At 38.7% G+C, this 25,447-nt stretch overlaps 2 protein-coding genes across 2 annotated transcripts in view; one reads left to right on the forward strand and one right to left on the reverse strand.

Moving 5' to 3' along the window:
- On the forward strand, positions 1-3,899 carry LOC128227044 (uncharacterized). Its single transcript, XM_052937222.1, has 2 exons — positions 1-778; positions 3,092-3,899. The coding sequence occupies exons 1-2, from the start codon at positions 157-159 to the stop codon at positions 3,283-3,285; spliced, it is 816 nt and encodes a 271-aa protein (XP_052793182.1). The 5' UTR covers positions 1-156; the 3' UTR covers positions 3,286-3,899.
- LOC128227045 (protein mono-ADP-ribosyltransferase PARP16-like) overlaps positions 3,779-25,447 on the reverse strand; it is a 24,782-nt gene continuing 3,113 nt past the window's right edge. Inside the window, exons 2-8 of the mRNA XM_052937223.1 lie at positions 25,060-25,117; positions 24,661-24,831; positions 22,810-22,947; positions 21,466-21,669; positions 21,046-21,211; positions 20,623-20,788; positions 3,779-10,746 (exon numbers count right to left, since the gene is read on the reverse strand). Coding sequence (XP_052793183.1) covers positions 10,599-10,746; positions 20,623-20,788; positions 21,046-21,211; positions 21,466-21,669; positions 22,810-22,947; positions 24,661-24,831; positions 25,060-25,104 — 1,038 coding nt within the window. The 5' untranslated portion in view covers positions 25,105-25,117 and the 3' untranslated portion in view covers positions 3,779-10,598. The remainder of the gene's footprint in view (positions 10,747-20,622; positions 20,789-21,045; positions 21,212-21,465; positions 21,670-22,809; positions 22,948-24,660; positions 24,832-25,059; positions 25,118-25,447) is intronic.

The following is a 25,447-nucleotide window of genomic DNA, read 5'->3' on the forward strand; positions in this document are numbered from 1 at the left end:
TATAACTGCATTACAGTATTCAGATGAAGTATTGATCGACAGTGTGTGTTGTGTTGGCTACTGAATTTATTGATTGACAACTTATGTACTTGGTTGTAAGCACACAGTATTAGTGCGTTAATGTTAGCAGTGTTTGTGTGTAAAAATGTTTAAACAATGGTAGATATTGATGGTGGCAGTTTAACTTTAAAATGCAGCATGAACGATACATCGAACGTTACAACCGCTAGTACAGAAGCAGAGTGTCCGGTTGTGGAGCCGGACTGTGCTGAGTGGACGGACGTGGATACGGGATCCATCTTCGCCACCTATCTCCGAACCAGCGGCTGTCTGCTGTACGGACAGCTGCAGCAGCACGGCCACCAACAGGATGGACTTACCACATTTCGGCTGAGTGAATCCCCCTTTCTATGTGCACATCACAGCGACGAAAGGACCAGTAATTGTCTGAAGTACGCAATATTGCCAGAAAACAATAATGAACCTCTGGATTATTCACGGACTAACAATAAATTGGTAAGAATAAGAAAAATACACAGCTTGAAAAACGGAACTGTAAATCTATCAAATTGCAGTTTGACAAGAAAATCGGTTACTTCCGCCATTAATTTGACTCGAGCTACCAACAGCAGGCCCGAGAAGGACAATTGTAGGAAAAGGGCTTCAGCAACGCTCAGCACACAACGGCTGCTCGACTGCCTGATAGCTGAGACCCTGGATACACCAAAGGGGAAGGACCCAAGCTCCATCATAGCCACTTACATCTCAAAGTTCAAGGGTAGGTCTTTATCAAGCTGTTACCTTGCCAATATCAACATGCATATAAATTATCTAAAGCCATTATGAATTAAAAAATACATGCCACATGTGACTGTAAAACAAATTAATTAGGGAAGAGAAGTCACGCGTACGCACGAACACACACGCACCCACGCACGAAAATACACACGAACGCCCGCAGACATATGCACGTAGAAAACACACACGCACGCACGAAAACACATACACGAATGCACATACAGACGACCCCCCCCCCCCAGTTATGAAGATATAAACATGGATTCTTTCTTAAGATAAGGATTTAGTTTGTACGAAGACATAATTATCGAAAAAATGGGAATGTGATGCATGTTTATATTTTCAACTTATTTTAACTCTCGTTTTGTCAAGAAACAATTATGTTATGCTAGACATTTGATTATTCATGAGTGTGAAATATGAGACTTAAAATCTGTAGTGGAGTTCTTAATGTTCAATTTCTAAGGAGACCAATTTTAAAGTTTGCGTAACGTACACAGCGTTGTCAAGAGGATCTTTTTATGTTATATGAAAACGCATCCACTGGCGCACGAATTTTAGTAAATTCTTGAAATGTTTGTTTCAAAATACTGCATTCATCTTTACGGAGGAATCTCAGAAGAAATATTATGTTTCAGTGAAAACATTAAAAATGAGTAAAGTAAATAGCAAAGACCCCATGGGATATAACAATGCAACAAACGGTGCACTTTCTATTTAAAAACTCATTCCATGTAATATGGGAGATAATTTTGCAAAAATGGGCCAAATAGTTCTTATCCTTGCACATTTTACGGTTTCACATTGTTAGCTATTATTATTCTAATTTTCATTGAATTCCATTCGGTTGTTTCCGATTAAGTCTGTTGATAAACTTTGTTAAAGAAAATAAATGTACAAGTGGAAGTTACTTTGCAATTTAGTACCCAGTAGTTAAACATCATATATTGTGCATGACTCCACACTGTTAGTATCCATATTCAAAGGTTTATTAACATAATTTCAATTTGAAAGTTATTTTTGCAAGATTATTGCCATCCATCAATTTTCCAAGTGCCATTCAATTTCGTCAAGAAGTTTCCGACTTCTGCTTCGGACAAAAATTGTTTGAAAAAAATAATGTCAAAAACAGTATAAAGGAGAGACATAACGAACTCTGAAATTATTGAAAATGTCCTGTCAGCCAATACATGCATATGCAAAATGGACCTATTTATTTAAATGCGAAATTAGATTCTTGGGAATTGACTTTTTTGTCTCTCAAATCTAAACGATCAAAGTCAATAAAATAACGCTGTTCAAAATTAACATAACACATTAACCGATTATCAGTAAACAGTATCGTTTGAAGGATCTGAGGTCTACTGCACATTTAACAATGGTTAGACGCTAGTTTAAGATTACTGTTCGCAATAAGAGTTCGAACTGCACGTGTGCACATGTTCTATTCAGTTATACCCGACCTACGCAGTTTACTAACCGTAATGGGATTGGTTTTAAATCATTGAAGTAAACAATTCCATGAATTACATTGTACTGTATACGGAGAAGAGATATGACACATTGTTTCCGTGTAGTTCACAATGTTAATTGGACGAGTTGCGCTCCTTGCCTCGGGACTAAGTCGTCAGCGAAATGTGGTTTGAACAGGTAAACTCACTTAACGAAGGAGTGACTCGTCGTTTTCGCAGAAGAATGTCGAAGTATTGTGATAGCCTTGGTGTCGTCCGTCTTGCATTTCTTAACCTTGACCATAAAGCAAACAAGAGGCCCGCGAGAGCCTATTCTATACCGGCATTAATGTTTTTGTTATGTACTGAACTCACAACTGCACAAGGGAAGCAATCCGTGAACCATATATTTTGCAAAGGGCAAGAACTACTACAATAATACAAACTTTCTGCACAATGCTGTATCCCTTAAAATACTGCAGCATTTCCAGGTCCATAATCCAGTCATGCATTGGCGGACCTGCTCGGTTTAAAAAAAGTAACCGAGCTCTCATGGATATCTAACTACTGTATACGTTTGATTAAGATACAATTGAAATTGAAGACTGTGGCGCGCTCATAAGCAATTGTTTACATGCGCACGAACAATGGACACCGTGTTTGGTCAGTATAAGAGCTAAAACAACAGCAAACGAGCATTGGCGACGCTTTTGTTGTCTTTCTTAGCTTTAATGATTCACTGTTTTCCCTTGAATTTCTTCGAGGGATGTACAACATTGCTTAATAAGGAACATGAGCTGTACATAACAACATTCATTTTAATTCATGTTATTGCTTTGCAGGAATAAAAACAGGGCGAAAATCTCCCGAGAGCCGAGAGTGCTGCAAGGCGGAGCAGAGCCGCGGACAGACCGAGGTAGGGGTTAATGGGTGTCACCTGTCCTTCAATCAAGAAGCCTCCCTGGACCAGCAGGTGGAGCGATATCTGAAACAACTCCTACAGGGCCCGGGAAAGAGCAAACACACCGGAGATTAACACGTGACAGTTTCAGTTCCTATTATGAAGTGAGCAAATGCTGAGATTTAAAGATCGATACATTATGGTTTGAAATGTTCGGTTATAATTGACTGTATCAAATAACATTTTTGTTTATTGAAATGCATCATTAATATGACAAAGTTTAATCCAAGAATGCCATTAATCGCTAACCATCCTAAATGGCTTTAAAGCTGCACTCTCTCAGATCTACCGTTTTACAACTTTTTTTGTCTACGCCAATAGACCCCTATCACTCTGATGCGTGTCAACCAGACCGTCTTTATGGTGAGAGGTTGGCATGTATAGCACAAGGCCATTGCCACCCTGTTGGGGCTCAAACCCACAATCTCTTGGGCGAGAGGCCGACATTATTAAACTGTAGCATCATATGCAATTGAAAGTTTCGACTGAGATAACAGCACTGGCCAAGTTCACCAACAGAAGATGTGCTCAAGGGAACCAGTAAAGCCACCCAGAAAACAGCTCATGATCGCTTAGTTTAAACATATTTTATTTTACATACATTGTATACATCAAACATCAGATTGCAACATTCTGTGTTTCACTATTTTATACTAAAACGGATAAAAATTAAAGCAGAGCTTATAATGTTTTGCTCTGAATAATTTTACCTACAAGTAGTTGAATGCTCACTTAAGACGGTTATTTATGTATGAATATTCGTATTCAATATGTTAACAATATTCAATGATAAAATGAACTAATGCAATGCATCTTGTCATACAAACCACAGGAAACCAAACTTCAGCACCACATGCATTTGTGCAGAAGCCAACTTGTTATAATAAATAACAAGAGCTGTTGTAAGACAGCGCGCTTGACTCTGCTGCTTTGACTTAGAAGTGAATACAATATTGATGTATGTGCCTGTCACGAGCAATAAAAATCAAATTAAAAAGTAAACAGTGACCGTTTCTCTCGGGGCCCAAAACACAATCTCATGAAAGGCCTCTATAAACTCTTTATATATACCAAGTTTGCTCGCAATATGTCAACCCTTACTTAAGTTATTCAATACCAATCATTTTTCTATTGGGCCTCATATGCAATCTCATGAAAGGTCTCTATAACCTCTTCCTATATACCAAAAAGTTTGGTCACTGGATGCCAAACTTAGCTAGATATTCGATACATAAGGTGACTTTGATGCTGCCCTCCCACCAGCCCGCCTAAACAATGACACAAGTCATTCTTATAACTTGTTTTCCCTTTGTGAAAATCTGGTTAAGAATATGAAATGTGCTTGTCAAAAGAAATCAAAAGAAATTTAAAAACAAGAGCTGTCACAGTATGTGACGAATGCCCCCGAATGTGACATTGACCTATGAACAAGGTCAGTACATGAAAAGTTAAAGATAAAAAAAATACATATGGCAAGTTATTTTAAATTGCCTCTGAACATAAAAAAATACCACCCGTACTTGACAACCTACATTCTTATGTCCTTATATTCAGCATTTCATTGTGAATAAACACAAAGTGTATCTTTCACCTTAGAGGTAGGGACATGGGTCTTGCACGTGACACGTCGTCTTGGTATGTCGAACACATGTGGCAAGTAATTTTAAAATCTGTCCATACAAGAAAAAGTTACAGCCCGGACATAACAACCTATACTCTATGTCCTTATATGCAGCATTCCATTGTGAATAAACACTAAGTGTGACCTTGACCTTAGAGGTAGGAACATGGGTCTTGCACCCGACACATCGTCTTGGTAATTCAAACACATGTGCCAAGTTATTTTATAATCTGTCCATACAAGGGAAAGTTACAGCCCGGACACGACAACCTATACTCTATGTCGTTATATGCAGCATTCCATTGTGAATAAACACTAAGTGTGACCTTGACCTAAGAAATAGGGACACGGATCTTGCACGCGACACGTCATCTTGGTATGCTGAACACATGTGGCAAGTTATTTTAAAATCTGTCCATACAAGAGAAAGTTACAGCCCGGACACGACAACCTATACTCTATGTCCTTATATGCAGCATGCCATTGGGAATAAACACCTAAGTGTGACCTTGACCTTGGAGGTAAGGACACGGTTCTTGCACGCGACACGTCGTCTTGGTATGCCAAACACATGTGGCAAGTTATTTTAAAATCTGTCCATACAAGGGAAAGTTACAGCCCGGACACGACAACCTATACTCTATGTCCTTAGATGCAGCATTCCATTGTGAATAAACACCTAAGTGTGACCTTGACCTTGGAGGTAAGGACACGGTTCTTGCACGCGACACGTCGTCTTGGTATGCCAAACACATGTGGCAAGTTATTTTAAAATCTGTCCATACAAGGGAAAGTTACAGCCCGGACACGACAACCTATACTCTATGTCCTTATATGCAGCATGCCATTGTGAATAAACACTAAGTGTGACCTTGACCTAAGAGGTAGGGACACGGGTCTTGCACGCGACACATCGTCTTGGTATGCCGAACACATGTGGCAAGTTATTTTAAAATCTGTCAATACAAGGGAAAGTTACAGCCCGGACACGACAACCTATACTCTATGTCCTTAGATGCAGCATTCCATTGTGAATAAACACCTAAGTGTGACCTTGACCTTGGAGGTAAGGACACGGTTCTTGCACGCGACACGTCGTCTTGGTATGCCAAACACATGTGGCAAGTTATTTTAAAATCTGTCCATACAAGGGAAAGTTACAGCCCGGACACGACAACCTATACTCTATGTCCTTATATGCAGCATGCCATTGTGAATAAACACCTAAGTGTGACCTTGACCTTAGAGGTAGGGACACGGTTCTTGCACGCGACACGTTGTCTTGGTATGCCGAACACATGTGCCAAGTTATTTTAAAATCTGTCCATACAAGGAAAAGTGACAGCCCGGACACGACAATCTATACTCTATGTCATTATATGCAGCATTCCATTGTGAATAAACACCTAAGTGTGACCTTGACCTTAAGGGTAGGGACACGGTTCTTGCACGCGACATGTCGTTTGGTATGTCGAACACATGTGGCAAGTTATTTTAAAATCTGTCCATACAAGGGAAAGTTACAGCCCGGACGCGACAATCTATACTCTATGTCCTTATATGCAGCATGCCATTGTGAATAAACACCTAAGTGTGACCTTGACCTTAGAGGTAGGGACACGGTTCTTGCACGCGACACGTCATCTTGGTATGCTGAACACATGTGGCAAGTTATTTTAAAATCTGTCCATACAAGAGAAAGTTACAGCCCGGACACGACAACCTATACTCTATGTCCTTATATGCAGCATGCCATTGGGAATAAACACCTAAGTGTGACCTTGACCTTGGAGGTAAGGACACGGTTCTTGCACGCGACACGTCGTCTTGGTATGCCAAACACATGTGGCAAGTTATTTTAAAATCTGTCCATACAAGGGAAAGTTACAGCCCGGACACGACAACCTATACTCTATGTCCTTATATGCAGCATTCCATTGGGAATAAACACCTAAGTGTGACCTTGACCTTGGAGGTAAGGAAACGGTTCTTGCACGCGACACGTCGTCTTGGTATGCCAAACACATGTGGCAAGTTATTTTAAAATCTGTCCATACAAGGGAAAGTTACAGCCCGGACACAACAACCTATACTCTATGTCCTTATATGCAGCATTCTATTGTGAATAAAAACCTAAGTGTGACCTTGACCTTGGAGGTAGGGACACGGTTCTTGCACGCGACACGTCGTCTTGGTATGCCGAACACATGTGGCTAGTTGTTTTAAAATCTGTCCATACAAGGGAAAGTTACAGCCCGGACACAACAACCTATACTCTATGTCCTTATATGCAGCATTCCATTGTGAATAAACACCTAAGTGTGACCTTGACCTTAGAGGTAGGGACACGGTTCTTGCACGCAACACGTCGTCTTGGTATGCCGAACACATGTGGCAAGTTATTTTAAAATCTGTCCATAATATTCTGAGTTATTGAGTCGGACGGACGGACGGACAGACGGACGGACGGTGCGATTTTAATATTCGGGGGCATAAAAAAGTAAATCAAGGGCCAAAATTGGTATTTAGGGTTTAAATGGAGTTATGTAACCTTATTGTAAGATGGTTGTCATTAATTGTGTGAAGTATTAAGTCAATTGAATGAAGGGTATAGAAGTTATTAATAAATATCCCGACCTGCCCTAAAACTTAGTTCCATAGTCAATCAGGGGCTATAATTTGTATAAAGGATAATATGGAGTTATCTAACCTCATTATGTGATGGCCATGAACAACTGTGTGAAGTATTTATTAAGGCAATTGAATCAAGGGTATTGGACTTTTAGTGAAAATCCTAACTTGCCCTAAAACTTTAACCGGACGCCGACGCTGGGGCGATTAGTAAAGCCCTCCTTATTCTTCAAATAGTCGAGCTAAAAAGCCCTTTTGGCATAAACATATTCACAAATGTAATATAAATTCATAAGTAGATATTGTGGTGAACAAATGCAGAGACATACCTCTAATCACATTTCAGAATGACATATGAAATTAGAAAAACATGCACAGATAAGATTCATTATAAACCAAAAAATGTGAAAAAAATTGTAGAATGATTCACCACTTAAAATATAAATGTATATAGAATACTAGAGATGAAAGAAGCGGTGTATGTAGAAGTGTATGTAGAGGTGTATGTAGTGATGCATGTAGCCATGCATGTAGTGATGCATGTAGCGATGTATAGCAGTGAATGAAGCATGTTTGTAGCGATATATGTAATATGTGCATGATGTAAAAATAACAAAATGATGGAAAGATAATTGGATGTCTTTGCATAACTAATTAAATTTACAGAGCTTAAAAAAAACGCAGTGGTTATTTAAGAAATTCATAACTTTTTAATGAAGTAGTTTTCTTGGGGCAAGCAAATAATTTGAAATTAAAAGACAACCAGATAATAAGTATAAATGTTTGATGCCAAAGATGATCTTTGTAAGTGTTTTAAATAGCTTCAAAGCAAATATTTATATTGTAATATATGTTGTTTGAACATTTTCATGAAATAAACCAAATGAAAAGTTCTATTAAAACAAATTGGAAGCATCAATTAAAGTTGAAGGATGGTTATAGCAAATCATTGATTGAGAAAAATAACTACCTTTGTTGACAATTGCTGACATACTGAAATCTTTATACATATATGGATATTATGAATATGAAATGACAATTTGCAAACAACAGCTTGACTATCTGTTACATTATAATACAGTAAAACACAGCATGTTGCACAAGAAACATTGGACATGGGTTTTTATATTTTCTAATAACAAGACCTCAGATACCAGTTATACAAACCTTCGTCTGCAAATGACATCGCACCATGAAAATGATACCATTGATACAAAATATGAAGTTTATTAACAGCAAAAAGTTTTTTTTTCCAGTTTTTTTTAGGGAAATTCATGTTACAGTGTATAATATACCACATTTAAATGGGGATCCGATTACCCTGCACTGTCTCCTGCAATACAGTGTACTTATTTCAGCTGCAAGCATGTATATATTGTAATTGTAGAGGTGTTTCCCATACAGTAGTAACCAAGGTTTTTAGTGATTTTTTTTCATTTAAATGTTATAAAAATTGCTGAAATATGTTAAACCTGACATTGCTTTATATGACATTTCCAGAACCAATTCATAGATATAAAAGTTGATATGGAATTTCCCAATGTAAATCAAGCCTCCATTCTGAATGGTAAAATTGATGTATTTTTTATAATTGGACAGATCAATTGTCTGACAACTTTGAAGATATCTTAGTAAGGATTTTCAGCAACAAATAAAATTTTGTGTGGAAATTCTCAAAAAACATATATATTGCAAACCATATCTCGACAATCCTGTAGTATTGTATCTACAGTAAGATTGAGATATACAGATTTCCTCCAAACAAATCGAAATATATTGAATAACAAGTGAGAAATTACGAAAAACCTTGAATCTACAGTATCTGTGTATGAATCTCACCTAGTTATCAAAATACATCAATATGATTCACAACATCTTGTACAAGCCCAGTATATGATTGTGTCATCAAAATTGCACATAATTTAAAAATAAACGAAAGGGAATGTATAAATATACATTTTGGAGATAACATGGATTTCAGAGAGAAGCCATCACAGGAGCACAAGGTGCATGTCACAAATAAGGCACATCAGTATATCAATACAAACAAATACAAATATACGATAGTAGACTTTTTTAAAAGCCAGTAAATCATTATAACATTAATGGATTTCAAATGGAACTTTTTCACTATGAACATGTGCAAAGAATGAGCATCTGCTGTTCTTATCATTTCCTAGAACCAATGCTTTACAACAATATATAATTATATCATGTGGATTTTCACTAAACTGTGCCCTCTGGTAACCATAGTTACCTCTCAGATAAGCCCCTGATTTCACGAAAATTCCTTAGCCTAACAGACTTAAGTGGCTTTTTTGTGTAGCAAAATTTTTACTTTTAACCTTATTTTGATAAATAAAACTAAGTTTTACACGATTACCAGACAGATAACTTTAATAAACAGTCATAAAATAAATAAAAAAGTAAATATTTCACAAATCGTAGAAGAACAAAAATAGTGAGCTTAGCTAAATCCTGTTATAACAGACTTAAGTAGTTTTGAGAAACCGGTCCCAGGACAGTTCTAAACAAAGGCCATTCAGAATTAGTTTTGTCTTCGTCTATCTGTTTTCAGACATGTAACAACTGAAGGAAAAATAATATGCATCTTCTAAAAGTACAGAACAGTTAAGAAAATTGCACAGCTAAACTATTCTTACCACAAATAGGTGTGTCTAGACATCTGAAAAAAAACACATACCGAGTAAAATATTATGTACACTCTGGTGTGTTTTTAGATCCTAATTGAGTGTCAGTTTTCATCAATTATTGGCATATTGCCAAATTTGCCATGGGCCATTTACAAATAATTTCAACTAGAAATAAACATCTTCACATTATCATGGATCTGAGAGTAGTGTACACAGCATAAAGACAACATACCTGATTGGTTATGAATAAAACAGCATTCTTCTTCTTTTAATTATTTTATATCAAGACTATGGCATGAACTTGATTGGTTAAGGTCAATTAAACCCTACACAAAACAAAAATATCACAACAATTGTAATTTCAATAAACACTGCTAGATTGAAATACCATAGACTGACACAGATCCACTCCCACAGTAACAAAGGTCTATGCACCGCCCCCCCCCCACCCAATCCCTCTGGGGACACATCCAGCAGCCATATCATACAACCTTCCACAGTCGTCTCCAGTACACCTTCAAAGTGTGGGAGTTTGCAAGGCCCACGGCACACAAAATGACCATGTACCCAACCATCATCAGCAGAAACCTGTGCTCAATCAACCACGACTTACGGCTCAATGAACTCGACCTGCAGACAAAATATAGGCATTTGCAGCTAATCATAAAACTTCACATTTTCGAGCATAGAACTTGACAAGCTAACCTAACAAAAAATGTGCACATATATGTACTAGCAGTTTACCATACAAACATGTGCTTACAAGTACCAGCAGCTTACCATACAAACATGTGCTTACAAGTACCAGCAGCTTACCATACAAACATGTGCTTACAAGTACCAGCAGCTTACCATACAAACATGTGCTTACAAGTACTTGCAGCTTACCATACAAACATGGGCCTACAAGTACAAGCAGTTTACCATATAAACATGTGCCTACATGTACTAGCAGCTTACCATACAAACATGTGCCTACATGTACTAGCAGCTTACCATACAAACATCTGGCTACATGTACTAGCAGCTTACCATACAAGCATGTGCCTTCCAGTACTAGCAGCTTACAATACAAACATGTGCCTACTTGTACTATAGCAGCTTACCATACAAACATGTGCCTACAAGTACTTGCATCTTACCATACAAACCTAAGTACTAGCAGTTTACCATACAAACATGTGCCTACAAGTACAAGCAGTTTACCATACAAACATGTGCCTAGAAGTACTAGCAGCTTATCATAAAAACAGGTGCCCACTTGTACTAGCAGCTTACAATACAAACATGTGCCTACAAATACTAGCAGCTTACCATACAAACATGTGCCTACTTGTACTAGAAGCTTATAATACAAACATGTGCCTACAAGTACAAGCAGCTTACCATACAAACATGTGCCTACATGTACTAGCAGCTTACCTTAAAAACATGTACCTACTTGTACTAGCTTACAATACAAACATGTGCCTACAAATACTAGCAGCTTACCTTACAAACATGTGCCTGCTTGTACAAGCAGCTTACAATACAAACATGTGACTTCAAATACTAGCAGCTTACCTAACAAACATGTGCCTACAAGTAATAGTAGATTACCATACAAACATGTGCCTACTTGTTCTAGCAGCTTACAATACAAACATGTGCCTACAAGTACCAGCAGCTTACAATACAAACATATACCTACACATACAAGCAGTTTACCATACCAACATGTGCCTACAAGTACCAGCAGATTACCATACAAACATGTGCCTACTTGTATTAGTAGCTTACCATACAAACATGTGCCTAATTGTACTAGCAGCTTACCATACAAACATGTGCCTAATTGTACTAGCAGCTTACCATACAAACATGTGCCTAATTGTACTAGCAGCTTACCATACAAACATGTGCCTAATTGTACTAGCAGCTTACCATACAAACATGTGCCTACAAGTACTTGCATCTTACCATACAAACATGTGCCTACTTGTATTAGTAGCTTACCATACAAACATGTGCCTACAAGTACTAGCAGCTTACCATACAAACATGTGCCTACAAGTACTTGCATCTTACCGTACAAACATGTGCCTACTTGTATTAGTAGCTTACCATACAAACATGTGCCTACAAGTACTAGCAGCTTACCATACACACATGTGCCTACTTGTATTTGTAGCTTACCATACAAACATGTGCCTAATTGTACTAGCAGCTTACCATACAAACATGTGCCTAATTGTACTAGCAGCTTACCATACAAACATGTGCCTAATTGTACTAGCAGCTTACCATACAAACATGTGCCTACAAGTACTTACATCTTACCATACAAACATGTGCCTACTTGTATTAGTAGCTTACCATACAAACATGTGCCTACAAGTACTAGCAGCTTACCATACACACATGTGCCTACTTGTATTTGTAGCTTACCATACAAACATGTGCCTACATGTACCAGCAGCTTACCATACAAACATGTGCCTACATGTACCAGCAGCTTACCATACAAACATGTGCCTACTTGTACCAGCAGCTTACTATACAAACATGTGCCTACATGTACCAGCAGCTTACCATACAAACGTGTGCCTACTTGTACCAGCAGCTTACCATACAAACATGTGCCTACTTGTACCAGCAGCCTATCATACAAACATGTGCCTACTTGTACCAGCAGCCTATCATACAAACATGTGCCTACTTGTACCAGCAGCCTATCATACAAACATGTGCCTACTTGTACCAGCAGCCTATCATACAAACATGTGCCTACTTGTACAGTAGAAACTCACTAAACCGGAACTCCACAAAACTGGAATGCTCAGGATACCGTAATTTTTTTCAGAGTCCCCGTTATCCCCTTCTATTTTCAATGTAAAAAAATCCCTACAAAACCGGAATTCTGAATACCGGACAAAAAATCGAGAAAATTTGTTAGTTGTCAACGTAATTTTACCTCACAATACTGAACATATATTTGTTCCAACATGTCAATACAATTTTGTGTATAAGGAATTCACGCATCCCATGTCACTTTGTTTTGACAGCCGGTGCTTTGTTAAATATTGCACCTGTGATGTTGTGTTAACTCGATAATGATTATTGCGCTGTGGATTGACTGCCGCATGATAATCAAACTTGTGAAAAGGAAATGATTGAAACATTAATTTGTTTGTTGCAGAAAATAAAGAACTAGAAACGGTTATTAAGTGATCATTTTGGAGGGTTGTTTTATCTAAAGACTTCTATGATTGAATCAAATTAGAGCGGAGCGTTTATTAAACTATCAAACATACTTAACAGGCATTACATTACAGATAATCGTTGAATTTGTTTGTTACTCAAATCAAGAACTTTGATTGGTGATGAAGTGGTCATTTTCACAAGTTGTTTTATTTTAAGACTTGGAAAAAAAGATGATTATTAAAATGCAGAAATGTTTAATTATGTTTATCACTTTTGCATGTGCTTTAATCATGTCTCAACCTCTGTCTTGATGTAAAATAATGTTATCTTTATGTGTTTTCATTTTATTCCAGTTTTCAACTTCCCTTTAAAGGTTAACTCAGTAAATATTTTGAGTCAACTTACTCCGTCCATCAAAACCTCACTAAACCATAAATTTTGCATATTCCGGACCTTGTCCGATTTAGTGAGTTTCTACTGTACTAGCAGCTTACCGTACAAACATGTGCCTACATGTACTAGCAGCTTACCATACAAACATCTGCCTACTTGTATTAGTAGCTTACCATACAAACATGTGCCTACAAGTACTAGCAGCTTACCATACAAACATTTGCCTACTTGTATTAGTAGCTTACCATACAAACATGTGCCTACTTGTACTAGCAGCTTACCATACAAACATGTGCCTACAATAACTAGCAGCTTACCATACAAACATGTGCCTCCAATAACTAGCAGTTTACCATACAACGAGTGCCTCCAATAACTAGCAGTTTACCATACAAACATGTGCCTACTTGTATTAGTAGCTTACCATACAAACATGTGCCTACTTGTACTAGCAGCTTACCATACAAACATGTGCCTACAAGTACTTGCAGCTTACCATACAAACATGTGCCTCCAATAACTAGCAGCTTACCATACAAACATGTGCCTACTTGTATTAGCAGCTTACCATACAAACATGTGCCTGCAAGTACAAGCAGCTTACCATACAAACATGTGCCTCCAATAACTAGCAGCTTACCATACAAACATGTGCCTCCAATAACTAGCAGTTTACCATACAAACATGTGCCTCCAATAACAAGCAGCTTACCATACAAACATGTGCCTACTTGTATTAGTAGCTTACAATACAAACACGTGCCTACTTGTACAAGCAGCTTACCATACAAACATGTGCCTACTTGTACTAGCAGCTTACCATACAAATTTCACGGGTACTAGCAGCTAACCATACAAACATACGCCTACAGGTGCCAGCGGCTTACCATGCAAACATGTGCCTACAAGTACTAGCAGCTTACCATGCAAACTAGCAGCTTACCATACAAGCATGTGCCTACATGTACTAGCAGATTACCATACAAGAATGTGCCTACAAGTACTAGCATCTTACCATACAAGCATGTGCCTACAAGTACTAGCAGCTTACCATATAAGCATGTGCCTACAAGTACTAGCAGCTTACCATACAAGCATGTGCCCACAAGTACTAGCAGATTACCATACAAGCATGTGCCTACATGTACTAGCAGCTTACCATACAAACATGTGCCTACATGTACTAGCATCTTACCATACAAGAATGTGCCTACAAGTACTAGCAGCTTACCATACAAGCATGTGCCTACAAGTACTAGCAGTTTACCATACAAGCATGTGCCTACAAGTACTAGCAGATTACCATACAAGCATGTGCCTACAAGTACTAGCAGCTTACCATACAAGCATGTGCCTACATGTACTAGCAGTTTACCATACAAACATGTGCCTACAAGTACTAGCAGCTTACCATACAAGCATGTGCCTACAAGTACTAGCAGCTTACCATACAAGCATGTGCCTACTTGTACTAGCAGTTTACCATACAAACATGTGCCTACAAGTACTAGCATCTTACCATACAAGCATGTGCCTACAAGTACTAGCAGCTTACCATACAAGCATGTGCCTACAAGTACTAGCAGCTTACCATACAAGCATGTGCCTACATGTACTAGCAGTTTACCATACAAGCATGTGCCTACAAGTACTAGCAGCTTACCATACAAGCATGTGCCTACAAGTACTAGCATCTTACCATACAAGCATGTGCCTACAAGTACTAGCAGTTTACCATACAAGCATGTGCCTACAAGTACTAGCAGTTTACCATACAAGCATGTGCCTACATGTACTAGCAGATTACCATACAAGCATGTGCCTACAAGTACTAGCAGATTACCATACAAGCATGTGCCTACATGTACTAGCATCTTACCATACAAGCATGTGCCTACAAGTACTAGCAGATTACCATACAAGCATGTGCCTACAACTACTAGCAGTTTACCATACAAGCATGTGCCTACAAGTACTAGCAGATTACCATACAAGCATGTGCCTACAAGTACTAGCAGCTTACCATACAAGCATGTGCCTACAAGTACTAGCATCTTACCATACAAGCATGTGCCTACAAGTACTAGCAGATTACCATACAAGCATGTGCCTACATGTACTAGCAGCTTACCATACAAGCATGTGCCTACATGTACTAGCAGATTACCATACAAGCATGTGCCTACAAGTACTAGCAGATTACCATACAAGCATGTGCCTACAAGTACTAGCAGCTTACCATACAAGCATGTGCCTACAAGTACTAGCATCTTACCATACAAGCATGTGCCTACAAGTACTAGCAGATTACCATACAAGCATGTGCCTACAAGTACTAGCAGTTTACCATACAAGCATGTGCCTACAAGTACTAGCAGATTACCATACAAGCATGTGCCTACAAGTACTAGCAGATTACCATACAAGCATGTGCCTACAAGTACTAGCAGATTACCATACAAGCATGTGCCTACATGTACTAGCAGCTTACCATACAAACATGTGCCTACATGTACTAGCATCTTACCATACAAGAATGTGCCTACAAGTACTAGCAGATTACCATACAAGCATGTGCCTACATGTACTAGCAGCTTACCATACAAACATGTGCCTACATGTACTAGCATCTTACCATACAAGCATGTGCCTACAAGTACTAGCAGATTACCATACAAGCATGTGCCTACATGTACTAGCAGCTTACCATACAAACATATGCCTACATGTACTAGCATCTTACCATACAAGCATGTGCCTACAAGTACTAGCAGATTACCATACAAGCATGTGCCTACATGTACTAGCAGCTTACCATACAAACATGTGCCTACATGTACTAGCATCTTACCATACAAGAATGTGCCTACAAGTACTAGCAGCTTACCATACAAGCATGTGCCTACAAGTACTAGCAGTTTACCATACAAGCATGTGCCTACAAGTACTAGCAGCTTACCATACAAGCATGTGCCTACAAGTACTAGCAGCTTACCATACAAACATGTGGCTACAAGTACTAGCAGATTACCATACAAGCATGTGCCTACATGTACTAGCAGATTACCATACAAGCATGTGCCTACATGTACTAGCAGATTACCATACAAACATGTGCCTACAAGTACTAGCAGATTACCATACAAGCATGTGCCTACATGTACTAGCAGCTTACCATACAAGCATGTGGCTACATGTACTAGCATCTTACCATACGAGCATGTGCCTAATTGTACTAGCAGATTACCATACAAACATGTGCCTACAAGTACTAGCAGATTACCATACAAGCATGTGCCTACATGTACTAGCAGCTTACCATACAAGCATGTGGCTACATGTACTAGCATCTTACCATACAAGCATGTGCCTAATTGTACTAGCAGATTACCATACAAACATGTGCCTACAAGTACTAGCAGATTACCATACAAGCATGTGCCTACATGTACTAGCAGATTACCATACAAGCATGTGCCTACATGTACTAGCAGATTACCATACAAGCATGTGCCTACAAGTACTAGCAGATTACCATACAAGCATGTGCCTACATGTACTAGCAGCTTACCGTACAAGCATGTGCCTACATGTACTAGCAGCTTACCGTACAAACATGTGGCTACATGTACTAGCAGCTTACCATACAAGCATGTGCCTACAAGTACTAGCAGTTTACCATACAAGCATGTGCCTACAAGTACTAGCAGCTTACCATACAAGCATGTGCCTACATGTACTAGCAGCTTACCGTATAAGCATGTGGCTACATGTACTAGCAGCTTACCGTACAAACATGTGGCTACATGTACTAGCAGCTTACCATACAAGCATGTGCCTACAAGTACTAGCAGATTACCATACAAGCATGTGCCTACATGTACTAGCAGTTTACCATACAAGCATGTGCCTACATGTACTAGCAGCTTACCATACAAGAATGTGGCTACAAGTACTAGCAGTTTACCATACAAGCATGTGCCTACATGTACTAGCAGCTTACCATACAAGCATGTGGCTACATGTACTAGCATCTTACCATACAAGCATGTGCCTACATGTACTAGCATCTTACCATACAAGCATGTGCCTACATGTACTAGCAGCTTACCGTACAAGCATGTGCCTACATGTACTAGCAGCTTACCGTACAAACATGTGCCTACAAGTACTAGCAGCTTACCGTACAAGCATGTGGCTACAAGTACTAGCAGCTTACCGTACAAGCATGTGGCTACAAGTACTAGCAGCTTACCATACAAGCATGTGCCTACATGTACTAGCAGCTTACCATACAAGCATGTGGCTACATGTACTAGCATCTTACCATACAAGCATGTGCCTACAAGTACTAGCAGATTACCATACAAGCATGTGCCTACAAGTACTAGCAGCTTACCATACAAGCATGTGCCTACATGTACTAGCAGCTTACCATACAAGCATGTGCCTACATGTACTAGCAGCTTACCATACAAGCATGTGCCTACATGTACTAGCAGCTTACCATACAAGCATGTGCCTACATGTACTAGCAGATTACCATACAAGCATGTGCCTACATGTACTAGCAGCTTACCATACAAGCATGTGGCTACATGTACTAGCATCTTACCATACAAGCATGTGCCTACAAGTACTAGCAGCTTACCATACAAGAATGTGGCTACAAGTACTAGCAGTTTACCATACAAGCATGTGGCTACAAGTACTAGCAGCTTACCATACAAGCATGTGCCTACATGTACTAGCATCTTACCATACAAGCATGTGCCTACAAGTACTAGCAGCTTACCATACAAGAATGTGGCTACAAGTACTAGCAGCTTACCATACAAGAATGTGGCTACAAGTACTAGCAGCTTACCATACAAGCATGTGCCTACATGTACTAGCAGCTTACCATACAAGCATGTGCCTACAAGTACTAGCAGCTTACCATACAAGCATGTGCCTACAAGTACTAGCAGTTTACCATACAAGCATGTGCCTACATGTACTAGCAGCTTACCATACAAGCATGTGCCTACAAGTACTAGCAGTTTACCATACAAGCATGTGCCTACAAGTACTAGCAGCTTACCATACAAGCATGTGGCTACATGTACTAGCATCTTACCATACAAGCATGTGCCTACAAGTACTAGCAGCTTACCATACAAGAATGTGGCTACAAGTACTAGCAGTTTACCATACAAGCATGTGGCTACAAGTACTAGCAGCTTACCATACAAGCATGTGCCTACATGTACTAGCATCTTACCATACAAGCATGTGCCTACAAGTACTAGCAGCTTACCATACAAGAATGTGGCTACAAGTACTAGCAGCTTACCATACAAGCATGTGCCTACATGTACTAGCAGCTTACCATACAAGCATGTGCCTACAAGTACTAGCAGCTTACCATACAAGCATGTGGCTACAAGTACTAGCAGTTTACCATACAAGCATGTGCCTACATGTACTAGCAGCTTACCATACAAGCATGTGCCTACAAGTACTAGCAGTTTACCATACAAGCATGTGCCTACAAGTACTAGCAGCTTACCATACAAGCATGTGCCTACATGTACTAGCAGTTTACCATACAAGCATGTGCCTACATGTACTAGCAGTTTACCATACAAGCATGTGCCTACAAGTACTAGCAGCTTACCATACAAGCATGTGCCTACATTTACTAGCAGCTTACCATACAAGCATGTGCCTACAAGTACTAGCAGTTTACCATACAAGCATGTGCCTACATGTACTAGCAGCTTACCATACAAGCATGTGCCTACATGTACTAGCAGATTACCATACAAGAATGTGCCTACAAGTACTAGCAGCTTACCATATAAGCATGTGCCTACAAGTACTAGCAGCTAATCATACAAGCACTACAAGTACTTGCATCTTACCATACAAGCATGTGCCTACATGTACTAGCAGCTTACCATACAAGCATGTGCCTACATGTACTAGCATCTTACCATACAAGCATGTGCCTACAAGTACTAGCAGCTTACCATACAAGAATGTGCCTACAAGTACTAGCAGCTTACCATATAAGCATGTGCCTACAAGTACTAGCAGCTAATCATACAAGCACTACAAGTACTTGCATCTTACCATACAAGCATGTGCCTACATGTACTAGCAGTTTACCATACAAACATGTGCCTACATGTACTAGCAGCTTACCGTACAAACATGTGCCTACATGTACTAGCAGATTACCATACAAGAATGTGCCTACAAGTACTAGCAGCTTACCATATAAGCATGTGCCTACAAGTACTAGCAGCTAATCATACAAGCACTACAAGTACTTGCACCTTACCATACAAGCATGTGCCTACATGTACTAGCAGTTTACCATACAAACATGTGCCTACATGTACTAGCAGCTTACCATGCAAACTAGCATCTTACCATACAAGCATGTGCCTACATGTACTAGCAGCTTACCATGCAAACTAGCATCTTACCATACAAGCATGTGCCTACATGTACTAGCAGTTTACCATACAAACATGTGCCTACATGTACTAGCAGCTTACCGTACAAACATGTGGCTACATGTACTAGCAGCTTACCATACAAACAGATGCCTACTTGTACTAGCAGCTTACTGTACAAACATGTGCCTACAAAAACTAGCAGCTTACCATAAACATGTGCCTACAAGTAATTGCAGCTTTCCATACAAACTTTACAAGTATTTACAAACAGCATTCATGAATGATTCAGATCAATGCTGTATTTATGAAAGGAGACCTGATACATCTTCCGCCATTTTTCAACATATTAGCATTTTACTAAATATTACCATTTCACCACATGCTTCTATTCCTGTTTAATCAACCATTCCTTTACATATACCATTTCACAACAAAAATATATCTATTAAGGAAAGAATGCTGAGGAATCTTATATATATACTTGTGTGAAGCAGTCTTCTGTCCATACACAAGGAGATACTTGACCCTCATAACCTCGTTGTTTTGTACGACATAGTATTTTTCCGGGACATCCCCACCCTCACTGGGGCCAGCATTGGCTCGAGCACGCGCAGCTACCACTGAACTTCCCTTTTCTGTGGTGTACGCTGTAACAGATACAACATGTAACCATTAATTCAAGCTACGGACCTTTAAACAGCACACAAAAAAGTGAATAATAAGCAATATCTGACTTAGACACAGACCATTTTAATTATACGAATAGAAGTAAAGGACCTACAAAAGTTCAAAGCTACAAATTATACTACGGATTACGAGGTCTGAACAAACATTAAATATGCACCATGTCATAGTAGGAGGAATAGGAGATATTAAATGTTATGTTCTATAGTTAAAGCCATACGTTTATCTTGGCACTTGACTGAAGGAGCATCTATCATCTCACAGACGGCTACACAACTTAAGCTGTTTCCCAGCTCACTGTGGTCCCAGCCGCCCCCCTGCGGACTGTAGATAAGGGACACAGACAACTCACTGGAAAGGTACGTACCCTCACCAAATACAGACATCTGAAAAATATCAGCATATTACATTGTGATTATCAGATTAAGAGCAGATATTTTGGTACTTACATAGAATGGTTTGAAGATTTTTAAACAAAGGGTATGGATAAAATATAACAGCATAGATCTTTTGAATTCTTACAGAAACTGAACTTCTCTTCTTTGTTCATAGCTTCATAATTGTCATAGAGTAATCCTGTAGGAAAATTGCTGATTTACAAAGGATATGATCATTGGAGATTTACGTTTGAATATCCTACCTTATTCATGTGCAGAGCCAGGCCATTGTGTAGAATAGAGAAGAAGTTTTCTAGTCGGCTGCCGTGGTAGGCATACATGAGGCCCCGTCCATCCCTTATCTGTTCAAATCTCTCATCAGCCACTGCACTCGGCTGAACCTCAAATATGAAGTTTGGTTTGGGCACTTTGAACAAATGTCCAGTTAACTTCTTAATGTCTGAAAACTAGAGCAATGACAATGTAAAACAATATGAAGTGCATTTTGAAGTCGCACATAAAACAATATGCATTTATATTCTGTTGCAGCAACTGTCTTCTATAAGTTTTATCAAAAGGAATTCAATACCCTCTATAAAACACAAAAAGAAATAAATAAATGGGCATTATTCAACTTTACTTTAAAGTTGTGGATGAATGGAATAACTGAAATGTTTAAATTATTTCCTATATAAATCACCAGTCATTTTTTGCTATATGACTGGTCATCAGACCATTTGGAACTGGTCAACAGTTCCAAATGGTCTGATGGGTACAATCATTTCTTTTGATTTATTGCATTTTTTTCCTTTTTAGATAGAATTTATCAGAGAAAATTAACGTAAATTGTATTTAAATACTTTTCAATTGATTAACATGTATGATCCGAAATAACCCCTTCTATGTATTGTATCAATTGAAAATTCCAGTTTTGAATCAAACAATGCTTCAAAGTAAACTGTTTCATATTTCGAAAACAGGTGTTTATTTACATTCTGAGGAACACCCTAAGTCACACTAAGGTACCTTGATCATTGAATATCATTTTGAATACATGAAAAACTATTTTTTACTGTCATGTAATAAAACACTTATAAAATGACTTGCAGGTCAAAAGTCTAAACTATTTGCCTTTGGACTGGGAAGGACTGAGTATACTATTTGCCCTTGGTCTGGGCAGGACCGAGTAAACTATTTGCCCTTGGACTGGGAATAACTGAGTAAACTTTTTGCCCTTGGACTGGGAAGAACTGAGTAAACTATTTGCCCTTGGTCTGGGCAGGACCGAGAAAACTATTTGCCCTTGGTCTGGGCAGGACCGAGAAAACTATTTGGCCTTGGACTTGGAAGGACCGAGTAAACTATTTGCCCTTGGACTGGGAAGGACCGAGAAAACTATTTGCCCTTAAACTGGGAAGGACAGAGTCAACTATTTGCCCACAGTCAGTGAAGAACTAATAGATCAATGTTCCTTCTCCAGCCTCAGGCAAATACATTTGACTTTTGACTCACAAGAAATTTAATAAATTTATGTAAATCGATGTTTTAAATTTTCTGTCAGGATTAACCTGCTACAATTTTAAAACCCCACATTGTTGTTAACCTACCTTAGATGAGCCGACATTGTTGAGAACAAATGTTCGGGCATCAAGGACCCACTTAATCAGCTCCAGCTGCTTGTTGGGCAACTTGTGGCACTCTCTGCTCAGCCGAGACAGAGCAGGAACCTCTGATACCATCTTACGCTGAAATGCAATAAATAAATAAAATATGTGAATAGTCATAAAATTTTATGAAAGGTCGAGATCATTTATGATTACATAGTAAGATTAGAAGATCACCAAATCGTCTTGATAAACATTACTAATTGCTCCTTCAAATAAAGGTTTTCAAGACAAGACAAGACAACAGTTTATTGTGATATAGGCCTCTGCCCTCTGACAAAAGAATATAAGTGAACATCTTTAAAATACAGTTTATGGTTGTACTTAAACTATCTCATTAATATTATGCCATTCCTAAAAAAGGCTACAAAACTGACTTTTAGGTAGCTTTTGTAATTCTTCAGTCAAACTAATTCACATAAGGGAGTGTACATTATTTAATTCCAACTGGACTTCAACCAAAAGAACTAGAGCTGTCACAGGAGTGACGAATACCCCCAAATGCCACCTGGACACAGGAATGGCAAACCATTCCTTTGAAAAGAGGCCATAACTCCAAGGTTACTGCACACTGCATCTTCTTTTATCATGCATATATTGTTTTATTTAAATCTGTTGAGTAATTTAGAAGTTACACTGCTGACAAGAAAAACTAGCTGATGCTCTAGCTGATCTCTTCTGGAATAAGACATCTAGAGCATTCACGAGCTTTTCTTCCAACACGATCATCATCAAATTTTACAAGTACATATTTGGGCTTGAATGCATCCTTATCCACCTGGGAATAAATCCCGGGATTGTTCCTGTAGCCGAATTAACAAGTCCATCTGACAGGTCAATATCTGTAGTAAGCACTACTGTGGCAAATATGCAAATAAGTTCTGCTGGTATTTCACTGGCATCTGGTTCAAATGAAGCATGCTCGATTTGTTTTGTTTGTTCATCTTTCTAAGTGTCAATTACTTTTAAGGTAAATATTTGCTCATTTAGTTTTTGAAGGATCTATCGAACTTGACCTGTATCTTCTGATGCTACACCTGTGTACCAAAAAATGTTCAAATCTGTCAAGCCTTTCATGAGTTATCGTCTAGAAACCATTTTTCTTTTTTTAATAACAGTGACCTTGACCCCACCAGCCCCAATATCGAACTTGATCTGTATCTTCTGATGTTACACCTGTGTACCAAAAATTGTTCAAATCCGTTTAGCCTTTCATGAGTTATCGTCCGGAAACCGGTTTTCTTTTTTTAATAACAGTGACCTTGACCTTGGCGCCACCAGCCCCAATATCGAACTTGACCTGTATCTTCTGATGTTACACCTGTGTACCAAAAAATTTTCAAATCTGTCAGGCCTTTCATGAGTTATCGTCCGGAAACCGTTTTTCTATTTTTAGTAACAGTGACCTTGACCTTGGCCCCACCAGCCCCAATATCGAACTTGACCTGTATCTTCTGATGTTACACCTGTGTACCAAAATATTTTCAAATCTGTCAAGCCTTTCATGAGTTATCGTCCGGAAACCGTTTTTCTATTTTAAGTAACAGTGACCTGGACCTTGGCCCCACCAGCCCCAATATCGAACTTGACCTGTATCTTCTGATGTTACACCTGTGTACCAAAAAAATTTCAAATCTGTCTAGCCTTCCATGAGTTATCGTCTGGAAACCATGAAAACCGACCGACCCACCGACAGACAGACCGACTGACAAGCTCACTCCTATATACCCCCCCAAACTTCGTTTGTCGGGGTATAATAATCCAGTGTAAATTTCTGTACTAATATAGCCTTACCAATGACTGTACATCTTTCTCATCATTGTTGATGAACATGGGAGGGAATGGCCGAAGGACAGTGTCGTATCTGTAGTTACACAGAGCAGCAAGAAACAGGCTCCATTGGAGGTCTGCCGCCAGTGGGTCCTGCCAGATACGCTCCTTTATGTGTTCTGCAAGCTCAGTAACCTGTACATACCAAAAACTAGCTATGCTTCATATGTATGTCTACTTATTGTTCAACATCTTATTCAATGCTTGCAGCTTCTCGTTTTACATGTTTCCATATATTTATGACATGCATTTACCTAAGAGATATCTCAAATTTGAAGTACATTGTATAATTTGATATTTTCAAAATAAAAATTTTATTTTTATTTTTTTTCCTGAAAACTTAGACTGAAAGTGAAATATTACCTCTTCATCCACTCCCTGAGCACCGAGGTCCATTGTGGCCATCATTTTTAATTATTCTCTGAAATATAATCAGTCTTTCTTGCAAGCTTTTACTAAGCAACCTCGTCAAAATGTCTTCTCACAGATTTTAGTCGAGTACAGTGTTTTTTTCAACTTTTAAGGGAATGGTGGCTTGACCCTTTGATAGGGGAAAATAAACGTTTCCGCAAAAAGGGGATAAACACTAACATGATTCACATAATGTTCAAACCTTTTATTCAACAAACCAATAAACATATTCATGAATTGCACTTAATTTTTGCTTAATGTAAATGGGTAATGCTCCTGGAATTATTTTTTTTTACCTGGGTAGAGGAAAACTACAGTATATTCAGAAGGGGAATGGGGC

This window comes from Mya arenaria, chromosome 3, assembly GCF_026914265.1.
Source record: "Mya arenaria isolate MELC-2E11 chromosome 3, ASM2691426v1".
NCBI lineage: Eukaryota > Metazoa > Mollusca > Bivalvia > Myida > Myidae > Mya > Mya arenaria.